Source organism: Dermacentor silvarum, chromosome 7 (assembly GCF_013339745.2).
Source record: "Dermacentor silvarum isolate Dsil-2018 chromosome 7, BIME_Dsil_1.4, whole genome shotgun sequence".
Taxonomy (NCBI): domain Eukaryota; kingdom Metazoa; phylum Arthropoda; class Arachnida; order Ixodida; family Ixodidae; genus Dermacentor; species Dermacentor silvarum.
The window spans coordinates 164,516,741-164,530,393 of record NC_051160.1 but is presented as its reverse complement, the minus strand read 5'-3'; the positions used below and the strand labels follow the sequence as shown (position 1 = coordinate 164,530,393).

Genomic DNA, 13,653 nt, shown 5'->3' with positions numbered 1-13,653 from the left:
TGAATAGGTCAGGCCAGAGTCACTTTATTCATTTAGTGAGTCTAGATTGTGCTAGCGTCAACAAATAAACGGTGTTTGCCGTTCCTGCTTGTTTAGAGCCTGTGCTCTTATTACAAACGCAAGTGCTGTGTCGCAGTAATTTTTAGTTCCAAGTTTACAGTGGCTGGTGTGAGAGCCCGCATTCACAGCCATTTCTCTGTTTAACACCTAAAAATTTCAACCAGAAAATTCTTGCCACATAATTATCACACTTCCCAACTTTGCATCAATTGTTCATGAAAAAAGTGCGAGCATTGTGCGAGTAAATATGGTAATTTCATGCTTTCCAGACAAAACAACACGCACCGCATTGAGTGAGGCGATGCTACTCCCCAGGACTTCAATGACCGCCTCGACTGCCAGCAGGGCGGTGGTCACCTCAGGGCTGCGAAGACAGAAGTATCATGTGTACACTGATACTTTTGTATCTGAGGCGATTCAGCACTAACTGCATCTTTGGCTGCTTGCCTCAGAGAGCTTCATCAGTGCTACAAAGGTCATAAGGCACAGCAGCTAAGCCTCATTGCCCTAATGGATGCACTTCATTACACGAGCATCCAAAGCTGGGCTTTCTGTATTTTGTTCAACGTGAGTGCAAGCAACGATAAACAAAGCACGAACAGGAGAGACCTGTCATTTGATTTTCGTGACAGTAGAACCTCGTTGATACACTAGTGTTTGTAACGTTTTCCTGGCTCTTTACATTCCGAAAAGCCAGCCCTGTTTAGTTCCCATATGTCCGTCCATCCGCTTTTCGCTTTGTTTTTGTTTATTTATTTATTATACCTCAAGGGCTCCAACAGGGCGTTACGTGACGGGTTGGTAGTAATGTGGTGGCACAAACAGTTCACCAAGAATGGTACGTTTTAACGGGAGTTATGAAGTGGAACAGCCATACTGGGTGTTGCCTTTTCATGATCATCTGCTTATGCTGAATATCAGCCAAGTCGTGGTGAAAACTTGATCGATGTGTACTCACAGTGAAAGCAAATCCGGGCGCTTCCCTGGTGGTAAAGACACAAGTGGCAGGCAGCCAAAGTACAGCCCATCCTGGAATGAGACCATTCACTTTATGATGAGGCAGACCGCCAGCATTCAACATGTTAAAGCGCAACTGAGACAATTTAGATGTGAAAGTGTTGAATAGCCAACTGAGCAAAAAAGCTGGCAGCGTCTGTAGCACCGACACTTCCCATTTATCTGCAACGCCACGTCACGAGCACGCAAGGAGCGCTCGTGACACTGGCTCGTGCTTGCTGGCTCGGGCCTCAGCGAAGCAGAACGGGTGGACCTGCTGCCGCAGTATTGCGTGAGAGGAAAAGGCATCGCCGCGGCGCCCCGTCACCCTTGCTCTCGGAAGCCTGTGGTATCTGCGCAAGCTCTCGCCTGCGTTCTAACTACAGCTTGGTAAGGCCAAATCAAAACGTGCCTAGTGTCTCAACCCACTCGCTTGCGCACGAGGAGTTCATAACTCGAAGTTGAACGCCGCTCAGCGGCGTTCAACTGGACATCAATGCCTTTGCATACACTACTCCCCCCCATAATAAGTGCTTAGGTATACTCGGAGTTTTCCAGTAAAAGCTGTATATTGCTAGGCGAAACGAAAAACCGTTCGTCCCATGTTTCGCTAAACGTCTCCATTGGCTGCGCCGTCAGTTATGTCGTTCTCTACCTCGCACCCAAGCACACCATTGCCAGCGCCATTAGTGACGTCGTTCTCTGTGTTGTACCCAAGCACGCGCTCTGCCCGCAACGCCGCCTCATCGGCTCGCCGTTGTCGCATGCGTTCGATATCTCGAGTTAGCTCGGTGTCGTGGTTAGTAGCATCCGCCTGCCATTGGCGCTTGCGTTCCACTAGAAACACAAAGATGTAACTAATAATTGAGAAACGCTTCAATACAGCGTCGGGATTAACCAACTGCTAAACACCGGGGCCGCACATATCAGCTTCGCCGGTTAACCATCTGTACGGAGTGCTTCAGCGGTGTTCTTTTAGTTATTTTCATCAACTTAGAGAAACAGCTGTCTTAAATTTCTCTGCAACTCCTCTCACATGTAAGATAGTGCAATTTACATTGTCAAATGTGCAAAAAACTTAATATAATAACAACGAAGAAGACATACCACTGCATTCCTTGATACCTGCATACCTTTACACTACTGAATTGTGTTTTTTTTTTGTATAGGCATGCAGTTATCACTTCTGGCACTGTTACTATTTTCACTTTCAGGCAGTATCTGCATAGGAATTACATTTCCACATTGTATCTTTCTTTCTTTCTTCTTGTGTGTCTTAAAAGTGATTTATGCTCCTTGTACCTCGTTGTGTATAACTCTGTTATCACTATTGTAGGAACTACTGATAAATTTGTGCTGTAAACTTGTATACACCAAGTTTTCTTAATTACAAATATTGTTTGTACTACAAGAATTTTGTATTGTACATCATTCACGGGACTGCTGCTAGCGCACAAGGTCAGGAACCCTCAATCATACACCTGCACCTGCCTCTCATGACTTCAGTGCTGAAGTTCGAGCACCGATAGTAGGTGTGCCAGTAGTGACATCTTGGGACAATGTCTTCCTCGACAACAAATTCTAAGCATCCTAGACCTTTCCAGGCTTTTTATGACTCTTGCACGGAAAATTCCAGGACAAAAAAAAAAAAGGCAGCAAACAGCGACAAATAATTTTTAGTTGGTAGCAGATCAATTCTGTTGACTTTTGTAATATGACAATGACACGCTAGCAGAGATGACATTATACGCATGACATCCCCTCTGCTGGCAAGGATAGCCCCTCTGAGAAGCGCATGCAAGATTTGGCGCATTTCTTTTTCTTCTTTTATTTTTTGCAGCATACAACTTCAGTCTATACTTTGCAAGTGTGATCATGACTGTCTGATCTATACACCATGCTTGTTCATTTGAAAATCCAAACTTGGTTAGGGTCTCTTTAAAGGCCCTTTGCTAGCAGTCCTGCATTCAGTAACTGACATTTTCCTTGCAATATATTCTCATCCACTGCACTAGTGGCCACTGTACAGTGGCGTAGAACACAATGAGGAAGCAAAAATATCGTATAACATATGGCTGTGGTCATGTTCAAGGTCAACTGGAAGCTTTATGATAAATCTCGAGCATTCTCTGTTGCGCTGTAATGTCTGCAATCTGTAATTTCTACCGTGAAGTGGCCATGAAAGGTGTTGACTGCATTAGCCAGCCTTCGATACCACTGTTGCAGAAGGAACCTTAATAGCTCATCGTAAGGAGGTGGTGCCATATGCTTCTGCTTGTGCTTATGCAAATGATGATCTTGGTATGACATTGTGGCACGGTATATTAACTTGCTTGTTGTGTATAAATAAAATTTAGTTGCGAGTCAGCACTTGTCCAGTGGCCTTCTTCGTCCTGGTGTGCTGTGTTTGCGCTGTTATTATAGAATGACGACAGCGTGACTATGATGACACGACAACCGCTGTGCATCTGGTGCTTTCTTTGACGCTTGTTTACTCCATGGAGGCCAGATTTGACCATTTGCTTTGAACCCATGTAGATCCCATGAATTGTGGGAGTCCTGTACAAGTGAAGTTGTGGTCAGCGGGCAAGACAAACGGAGGATCTAGCAAGAGACGCGCAGCCGAGTTTGGTGACCAACAATCTTTCCAACCATCAGTCCAGACGACAGAGAAACCCAACACCAGTGCCACAACTGACCGCAGCATATAAACCTTCAGATGCTACAAGGCTCTCACATGATAGCATGTGTGTCCCGAAACGTTACATAATGCGCCCTGCAGCTCGGTTTGCAAGAGCGCATGCCCTTTGCTCACAAGCACAGAAAGTCTGGGCACCGACCACCACAATAAAATGCGAAAGAGTTGCCTTACAGCGAATTCTCCCGAAAAAAAAATGAGTACATGGCGATCCTGTATTGAAGTCCCTGCACTAGCTCACCATTACGTCATGCCATGTTTGGTACCATCTTTCGGTCACACCGACGTATTTTCGTGTAATTTGGCATACATGCTTTCACATTAAAACAAGGAGAAAGATGGGGAATGGACAGCCTTTGTTGCAGGTGACAGAGTGTGCTCTGGGAATGCAGGAAGCACACTGGCACGCTTATTTCTATCAGGATGCAAAATTAGTGGCGGTCATAGCTGCATAACTCTGGAGATGGCAGGTGCAGGAACCTCAACGCTGGACAATAAGTGTTTAGTGAGACAATTGTCGAGTGTTTAGTGAACAAAACTTCCAGGATGAAGCCCCAGTGTAAGTTTTATCCTCTTATTGCACATTCTTAGTTGGAATTTGATTTTATTTCCTCGAAACATAAATTCATTTCCCGGCCAGATGAGATGCTCAATTATTAATAACATTCAGTAAGTTAGCCACCAACACGAAAGTGGAATCATAAAACTACTGGCACTGCCATCACTAAGCTTGCTGAAGGCACCCTATGGAGAAGCATTAAATCTGTTTAGAATAATGAAACATGACTTCACGAATGCTTGTAATTTACTCGGTTCACAGATGTTGAGCACCAGCACAGAAAATGAAAGGCAGTCACGCTTATGAATCTTCCACCTAAACCATAATGAACGTATGCAGGCAATCAGGAGTGTGTGGAACAAAGGTACTGCAAAAAAAAAAAAAAAAAAGCAGATTTCTCTGATGCCTTGATTGTCCCCTGAAGTTGAAATCTGCAGCTATGACTTGGCATTGCAAATAATGCAGCAAATTCATCAGTTTCAGGCAGCCTGGGTGAGTTGCCGATAAGTCCAGTTTCTTTAGCAGAACCCCTGGTCCACATACTTTTGACCATGGGTGCACATCAGTGGGATATCACGGATTTCAAGTTAGTTTCACAAGTTTGAGTAGTTTTTGATGAGACAAGGTCCTCAAAGCTCACAAGGTCGAACCTTTGCTTCCCAGAATGCACCATAACTCATGTTTGTCCCAAACAGACGCTGTCCAAAATACAAGATGTCACAAGGAGATAGCGCAAGGACTTCATGCCTGTCTTTCATATTTGCATCTCCTCTGGCTTACAGAGACTCCACTAACGTTAAGGCTGACATTTCCGGTGATTATAACAAACATGGATGTACTAACAAATTACCACATATACTGATGTACACTCGAACCTCGTTATAACAAAGCTGAAGGGGGGAGCCGAAATTACTTTTTTATGTCCATAATATTTATATTGATTATTGCCCCTTTAGAGCAGTAAAAAATTCTGGGGTTTTATGTGCCAAAACCACAAGCCGCGTGAATTTTGACCACCTGAGGTTCTTTAACGTGCACCCAATGCATGGTGCATTACCGCAGTGTATGCCACTTTAAACTACATACTTTAAACATGCAAAGAAGATTATGGCTCCACGACCCGCCGAAACATTACGCGGCTGCATATGCAATGCAATTTTCATAAAACATGAATCTCCGGAGTGCAACACGGACTCTTTAACACCTGATGTGACAGCCTTCAAGATAGCCTCCTTCTGTTCCAATGTGATGGCCTTTCACTTCCACTTTATACTTGGCTCGTTAATTTTATCATAAAACTGGCGAAATGGCGACACGTTCGAAGAGAACAGCTAGCACGCTACGATGCAAAGTCTGTCGTGTTCAAGCAGCACGTGGCACACAACAGCAAATGGGGCAGTGTTCTTGGGTGACCTTCACGACTTTCGCACAGATAGTATAAGAACCCATCGAAGCATAACGTCAACAGCGCACTCTTCGCACTTTGCAAAGATAGCAAGCTTGACACAGCGTCAGAAACACTGTCGGCACACGAAGGTGAAACTACCTTCGAAAGTAACCCCTGCCCAAGAATAGCACACCGACACAATGTCGCAGGTCCCATCTAGCGGCACCAGCCTCCTCGGTGCGGCATGTCGTGGCGAGAGCGCAAGTGGAGACACGTGCCATGCGCAGCTAGGCATCACCTCCGAGATCTTGGAGAACGCGTCTGTACGCCTAGCTTCGCGAGCTACGTGCCGAAGTGAGAGAAAAGAGAGGCCGCAGCTTCTGCATGACTATGGCACGGGTGTGAGGAAGACCAGTGTTGCCCGACGATGTATTCGACGAAAGAATTTTGAACTGCCGCACTGCACGAGTGCCGAAACCGGCATAAACTAATGTGTGCAATGGTGGGTATTTTTGGTTTTTGAAGACAAACCTAGTTTGTCATATAAATTGGCAGGACAAATTTACTTCGTTCAAATGAGGTTTTAAATGCATGGACCTTTATGGGAATTTCAAGGGGAATCGCATTTACTTCATTATACATAGGACAATACTGCTATGGTCTCAGAAGAAACTGACACTATTGTAAATAAATAAATAAATAAATAAATAAATAAATAAATAAATAAATAAATAAATAAATATTCACTATTTCTTTTATCCCGTTTCAATATAACAAGGTTTGAATGTAAATATAAAATGTCTCTTGATGATATAAGCATGTCACGAATGCATGTGAATGTAACGAGTACTGGATATAGTGAAAGTATTTTTGTGTCAGATGAAACTTCATTTTAACGAGGTTCGAATTGTAATAATAACAACTTGTCCAAATTGTAAGAGCTGTAATTTAGCCACACATCTCAGGTTATCATTGCACTTCAGTGTCCCTGACACTAATTTGACACACAAGTACAGTCAAATCTCGTTAATTCGAACATGCTTAATTCGAACTTCCGGTTTATTCAAACTGACGCTGTGGTCCTGCCGAAGTTATGTGTATTCCAATGGGCGAAAACGCTCAGTAATTCGAATGCGAAAGCATTCGGGACTGTTAATTCGAACATACCGCGCACCGACAATGCTCTCAGCAGCATGCCAAATAATGCGGCGGTGCCTCCGACTGGCATTGCTCCGACACCACCATAGAGCAAAAGCTTAGGAGAGACCCCTCAATGCAGCAGCGGAGCGCTGAGCCGTGCTCCCTCAAGGGCTGCAGAAGATAGCGCCAACCTTTCCTTTCTCATAACGAACCACTTTGTAGGCCCAGTCCGGTCAACAAAACTGCCCACGCCGGCAAACACTCGCATCCCAATAACGGCAGAAAACGAAACTTAAGGGAGTGGGCGAGGCTGGCGCCGGCACAGTGGTGGGCGCGCACGGAGACAGGCGAAGGTGAGGGAGCTATGAGGGAGTTGAGGGGACGAGGGGAGCCACCGAAGCGGCGGAGTTGCCGAGGCCAAATCCGCTTCCCTGCCACCCTCCTCCCTCACCTTCGACATGCCGGCGCCGCCTGCTCCCTGAAGTTTCGTGTGCTGCTGTTATCGGGACGCGAGCGTCGGCCTGTGTGGGCAGTTTTGTGGCCCGCACTCGCTATGCGGTTGCACGCCGCATTATTTCACGACTCACACCATTCGTGCATCGTGCCATGGTGTTCGAATATTTAAAAAATACGTCCTTCTTTTAATTTGAACAAACTTTCGAGCCCCTTCGAGTTCGAATTATCGAGATTCGACTATATTTCAAAACGAAACTATTCCACTTCAGGGAAACTTGTTATGCGACACTGTTTTACAAGTCATTCGAGTGATTTCCACTGATAATTGGAAAAATACCACACTCTTTTATAACTTTCACAAGCACTGATACACATATCTCAGAATTTGTAGAAGTTCTTCCACATGTTTCTTACATATAACGGCATTAAGCTTAGGAAGTATTATTGTTGGTAAACTCTCACAGCGTATCTTCACTTGATACTAAACATGGCCTCAAAATGCCAGACCTGGCATGATCAACATTACTGCAATGTCTTGAAACAGCAAGATCTGCTGACACCACGTAGGAGTAAGGTTAGGTACGATAACGTACATAAAATTCGGGCAGAACTCCTTTATTATAACTATCCAGGTATAATAGCCAAAATAACAGCAAAGTGCGTCATGTTCAAAGGCACCCTATTCCCTCTGGACATGCTGTACCTTCTAGAGGTGCGAGGTGGCACATACCCACGGGCATCACCCACAGTTTTATACTGCAGTACCTTTAGGATCGGGCCATATTTTTGGCAGAAAGAAAACTGATCTGTTCTGGCTGCACTTGCATGAATACAGCAACCACAGCGATTGCAAAAATAGAGCGAGATGGCATAGCTTAACGCATCAACCTCCTGGGTAGCAAAACCAAGACTGGTTTGTAGAAGCAAGTATTGTTGTAGAAGCAAGCAAGTAAAGTATTCAAGGTACGTTGATGCTTCTCAGTATTTTTTCTAGGCTTTCTTTCTAGGGTGTTTGAGAAAAAGGCAACTTTGCGCTCTGCTTGTGAACTCCACTTGCCATGCACCACTGTAAATGTTCACAGCAGAATATGCTACCCGCAGATTACATTTTCTCAACAAGCCCGCAGGGTGGCTCAGGGCTCCTTTAAATGTCAGCCCGTTTGTGCAACGGGAACTTGAGACGCAGTGGAGGGGGACAAAGCTTTGCAGACCTTCTGCACAAAGACGAATGGCCACAGAGTCCCCTGGGTGGTGGACAGCTCCAGTGCGGGCAGCTGAAGTGGCTGGTCCACATGTTCCCGCCATGACCGCAGCTGGTGGAGAAACCCAGAAGGACTGTGAGGCACACTGTTGGTTGGACATAAAACACACAGATAATAGGGACGTACTGGACGACATGAGCGGGCACTCTCAACTGGCGTTTTTATTGAAGGAACATTAATTTATACAACTCTTAAAAGTTACACCCGCTAGAAACCAATGCCACAACAAATAAGGGATTATCTAAACAATGTAAACATATGCCGGCTGGCCTTTCCTATCAGTCAATTCTGCAACATGTGCTACACAGGTAAGCGAACTGTTTCTCTGTCAACAAAGCAGATGGATGACTTATACAATCGTCCTTCCATCTTTTTAATTGCTCAAGGTTGTGGGGCCTCACACATGCTCTTGGGACAAAGGAACGACAACACAGTAGTACAAACAATCAAAAGGGCATTTATTGCACCTTTCATACACCAATGCAAACTAGCCGAATTACAACCAATAGAACATTCACACGGGCGCGCGACAAATCAAGGAAGTCCGATTCACCGCGACCCGATAGTGAGCGAATACGTTCGCCCCATGCTATGACACCATCACCTAGTCGTTCACGTGTACAGTCACGCGAACGGTGGCACGCTCGAACGATCCGTGTTCGTCCATACCAGTGTCCTGCTCTTAGCCTCGCGCGACGGTCGCGCGAAGCGAGCTGGCGCACGCGCGAAACGTTCGTGCGTGTTGGCCGCCGATCCCAAGCCCAAAAGAGAGCGCCTTCGACCTTTTTCTCCCAAGTCACCCCGCCGTTCGGTGGTGTTAGCATCGCGACACTCGCGCCATCTCTCGCAACGCGACACAACCACTACGACCACCGCCGGCGCTAGACGCGAGCTATGCGGGGAAAACAATATCAGGGGACGCGCGAGAGTCGCGCATTCCCACAAGGTAATGTTGATATAAGAACCATCTTGAAATGCAGAGCAACAGGACGGCACAACAGAAAGGAAGACGAACACAGGCGCTAACTAACAACTGATTTATTGAAGCCAGACCCACAGGTCCACAAGCTGCGCAGGCGCATCGTTACAACGTATATGGAAACCATCAAAAAAGAGGAAGTGATTACACCAGGCGCGAAAGGAATTTCATTTCTGCATTGTATAGTGTAATCGATGTATCGCTTACACACTCTTGACCTGCTTTCCTGATAAAGAAAGCCTCTAACGTTTCACGAGCGGTTTTCTGCTTGCTTTTACCTAGGATTTTTACACTATGGAAAAGTGCTGTTGATGTTTCCGCTATTCCTGAAGTGCAACTGACCAGCCCAGCATAACCTAACATTACCCTTTAAAGCATTATTGATCTCTACAGTATGTCAGATGGTACTCAGCCGACTGTCCTAACTTGACAAAAACTTATTAACTACACCATTTATTTTGTGGCAGACGCACTTCCCCATACCCTCCGAGAACTGAACCAGTAAATCCATAAGCTGCCACTCACATCCGTGTCATCCAGGCAATTCGCCAAGGCAGCAGCCAAGCCCTTGTGAGGGGGCAGTGGCACGTATCCTTCCAGCTGCTTGGCTCGCAACTCGCATGTTGGAAATCGCCTGTATAGATGGAACGTGGACAATGAGCGATAGGCCACAAGAGGCTTCTTCCACAAATTAATGCTCTGCCTACTCTCCACACTTTTAATAAATGGATTATGATGATGAGCACCAACACATGGCTCTTCCCAGCTGAACTGCTGGCTAACTCATGCTCAAATTTCACGTAGAGGTGGATTTTTTCGGTGTATGCAGCTTTGTAAAGCTCCGTTTCATTTAGAATAAATGACACGTCTGCAGCAGTGCCAGACAAGAAAGTGCCAATTCAGTGCAAAGGTACAGTGGCGCCGCCTAGCTTTGGTTCTGTACCTGATAAGCGTGGACACCGAATGGAGGAAGAGGTCCAGAAAGTTGGCAACCAAGTACAGGGCCGGTATTTTGTAGCGATGCCTTTCCGGTAATAATGCCTTTTCGCGCTTATCGCGCTTTGTGAGTGGTCAGAGCGACGGTCCGCTCGCGTTATCAATGGGATCAGCCAGCCGTGAGCGGTGGATGATAAGACTAGAGTAGAATAAGTCATAATGCATTGCTACAAAATCGCGGCCCAGGTAATTGAAAGTCAACTGGGAGTCGTGAGAAAGAAAGTCAAGAGAAACAGAGCCAGCGAATTGGATCCAAAGAATGGAAACAAAAAAGTCCATAAAGATTTACAAGAATGGGAAGAGATTGGAAGAGAAAATCTGTAATATAACGCAAAGGGCAGTGCTTTGCTATTTGAAGCTCGAGCTGGTTGCCTAAGGACAAAAACATAGCGGAGCAAACATTCGCAATGAGATGAGGCATGCAGCGAAAATCCAAGACCACTCAGCACATCCTAATGGAATGCAAAGGGATTCACCCAGTGAGAACCGTAGATAATACCTACACCTTCCAGAAGCACCTGGATTTAAAGTGGACGGAAGCATCAACCGAACAGCAGTCAAGATAAGCAAGAAACATTTAGAGTATTGGTGGAAAAAAAGCAGGTAAGAGATTGATACGACCAGATTTGTTACAGGCACAGGTAACGATACAAGGTAGATAGAAAGGTTATGAGGAATTTAAAAAAATATTATGGAGATGTTACAAGAATACTAGAATGAAAACCATCTACAGCATACCTGACTGAATCAAGCAGGCTAGGAGACTATTTGTCACTGCCCTGTATTAAAGGGGATGCCAATAAATCATCATCAGTGAAACAGGGCACCCATGTTTCGCAGTTACAATGAGAGATTGCCAGCACTATTTCTTTCTAATGAAACCGACACTTTTTCCTCTTGCAATGCTGCAGACGTGTGCTTTATTCTGGTTATTAGCAGCAGCTCACACTACATAGTGAACAATGCTGAGCGTTGGCAAGTGCACATTACTGTGTGCTTTGACAGTTGCCTGGTACGAGTGACAGTAACAGTCACTAACATAAGGTCCAGTTTGACATACATGAGGTGGCATACATGATGTGACACCACAATCAGTTAGTATCACATACACACCAGTTTTGCACTTCACCATATGACCCAATTATGTGCTTAAATTTTCTTTTCTGACGACACAGTTATTGCACGATCAGAGTTTGCTGCTAGCTTCAACAGTGCTGATGAAAAAACGAAGGTGTCACATCTGTTGGCGACCTATTTTAGTATGGTGGGGGCAAACTACATGGTCGGATCGCACCCCCCACTCAAGGTTTTCAACCTTTCAAGACAGCACTGGTCTTATACATGCAACTATTATCTTTCCGGCAATAATTACATGTCTGTCCGACACGTTGCTGTTATGGATACCTCATTGCTCAAGTGTTTGTATATCTGTTACGACTTTTCGCTTGCAAGAAAACCAGCTGAAATTTAATGCAGTGCCTAGCTGCCCCATTTTTTTTTTTTTTTTGCCATGGCTTTTAACTGTGCCACTACGTATCAACTAAACTATAATCAACTAGTACTAAGTGTTGCTTGGCTAGTCGGTTCATGCAGATCACAATTTTCGACTATAGTAATTGCGCTCTTGTGCCCTTTCATTTTTACGTTTTGCGCTAAGCGGCCATAGGTTTCATGGTTGAAAGCCATAACTAGGCAGGCAACAAGTTCTCGTGAGTTTATGGATAGTTGGTTGCAGTTAATCGAAACGCAGGACAACGACAGAAAGGTATTTGTCACGTTCAAGTGCTTTGGCTTTGGCTCCTATCACACACAGCCCACGCGCAGACAACTTCACATTGGCGACAGCGCAGCAAACAGAGCGGTGGGCACGCAGCCTACTTGTAGTAGATGGTTGTTGCTGCATCCTTGTGCGGTATGCTAACGATGCAGAGGGCACGAATGCTCATTGTGCACCGTTTCGAAACAACGCCCCGCAAGACAAAGCGGGCGCGTCAGCCACCTCAATTTCTTTCACAATGTTCCACGGCTTTCAACGCACAAGTGACACCAACACAACACCCACGAACACGTCTAGCTGGCTTCGAAATTGATGAACTACATCTTAGAACATGAAACTTCGAACGAAGTGTTGTTGGTGTTGTCGCAGTCGCAGCTCGCATCTAAAACCGAAAGCATGTACACGTGACTGGGCTAGACAGATAATTGCGTATCGGGGATCTGTTTGCTTGAAGCCACGTAAGACGTGTCCATGGTGGTGTCTATGCATGACGTCAATAAACAATCTAAGTTTGCGTGATTCCAGTCACAACTTTGATATCAATAATATGGTGCTGCACTTTATGCAACATATCAGCTGTGAGCAAAATGTTCTGCTGTTCTTACGAGTGGTTACAACTACAATGCGTAAAGACATGTAAAAAATGTGGCCTTCGAGATTAACTCGCGTTGCTTCCTCGGAGGCGACATACAACTAATGAACCAAGGTTGGTTGCCTTTGCAGTGCTTTGACGAAGTATTCCCACAGAACACCTTCATCCAACAAAGTTGTGATGCTGTCGTCAAAACCCGAATTCCTGTACTTAGACGTTTTTTTTTGTTTTTTTTTGTGTGTGTGTGTGTGTGTTTGTGTGTGTTTAATATGCACTTTCATACAATAATTGTAGGAAACTCTCGCGACGCGCACGCCGAGCCGTGCCTCTTCTTCGTTTAAAGTAACCATAGCCTCTTCGTAGTGTTTATCATTTTGTAAAACAACATTGCTTATTTTTTCATGGGGATGGAATAAAATAGTCCGCTTTCGAGTTTAACTGTGTTGGTTTAAAGCCCCTCAATATTGGGGCTTTATGTTGGTTTAGGGTGCCTCGATGCCAGCGCCGCCGTTCAGGGTGGTGCCAACCTTTGACCGCCCCCGCGCCGCCGCTTTCTCGCTGCGACGCCATATTGTGTCACAGCGAGCCGTTGCGATTGCTTGGTGCCGGTGCTGAGTTCGAGGCACAGTGCGCGCGGATGCTTCGCGGACGCTTCTACTTGCTAGACAGTGTTCAGCCGCATGACTGACAAGCTATCAAGTGCATCGTGTCGACATGACGGGCTGTTGTGTTCCCAAGTGCGCCGGATCGA

At 45.5% G+C, this 13,653-nt stretch overlaps 1 protein-coding gene across 1 annotated transcript in view; it reads right to left on the bottom strand.

Annotated features, from left to right (window-relative positions):
• The window catches only part of LOC119458658 (AP-5 complex subunit mu-1-like), a 69,543-nt gene extending 56,815 nt beyond the window's left edge, over window positions 1-12,728 (bottom strand). Inside the window, exons 1-5 of the mRNA XM_037720524.2 lie at window positions 12,412-12,728; window positions 10,063-10,171; window positions 8,508-8,609; window positions 1,019-1,089; window positions 346-424 (exon numbers count right to left, since the gene is read on the bottom strand). Coding sequence (XP_037576452.1) covers window positions 346-424; window positions 1,019-1,089; window positions 8,508-8,609; window positions 10,063-10,171; window positions 12,412-12,479 — 429 coding nt within the window. The 5' untranslated portion in view covers window positions 12,480-12,728. The remainder of the gene's footprint in view (window positions 1-345; window positions 425-1,018; window positions 1,090-8,507; window positions 8,610-10,062; window positions 10,172-12,411) is intronic.
• Window positions 12,729-13,653: the final 925 nt, after the last annotated feature.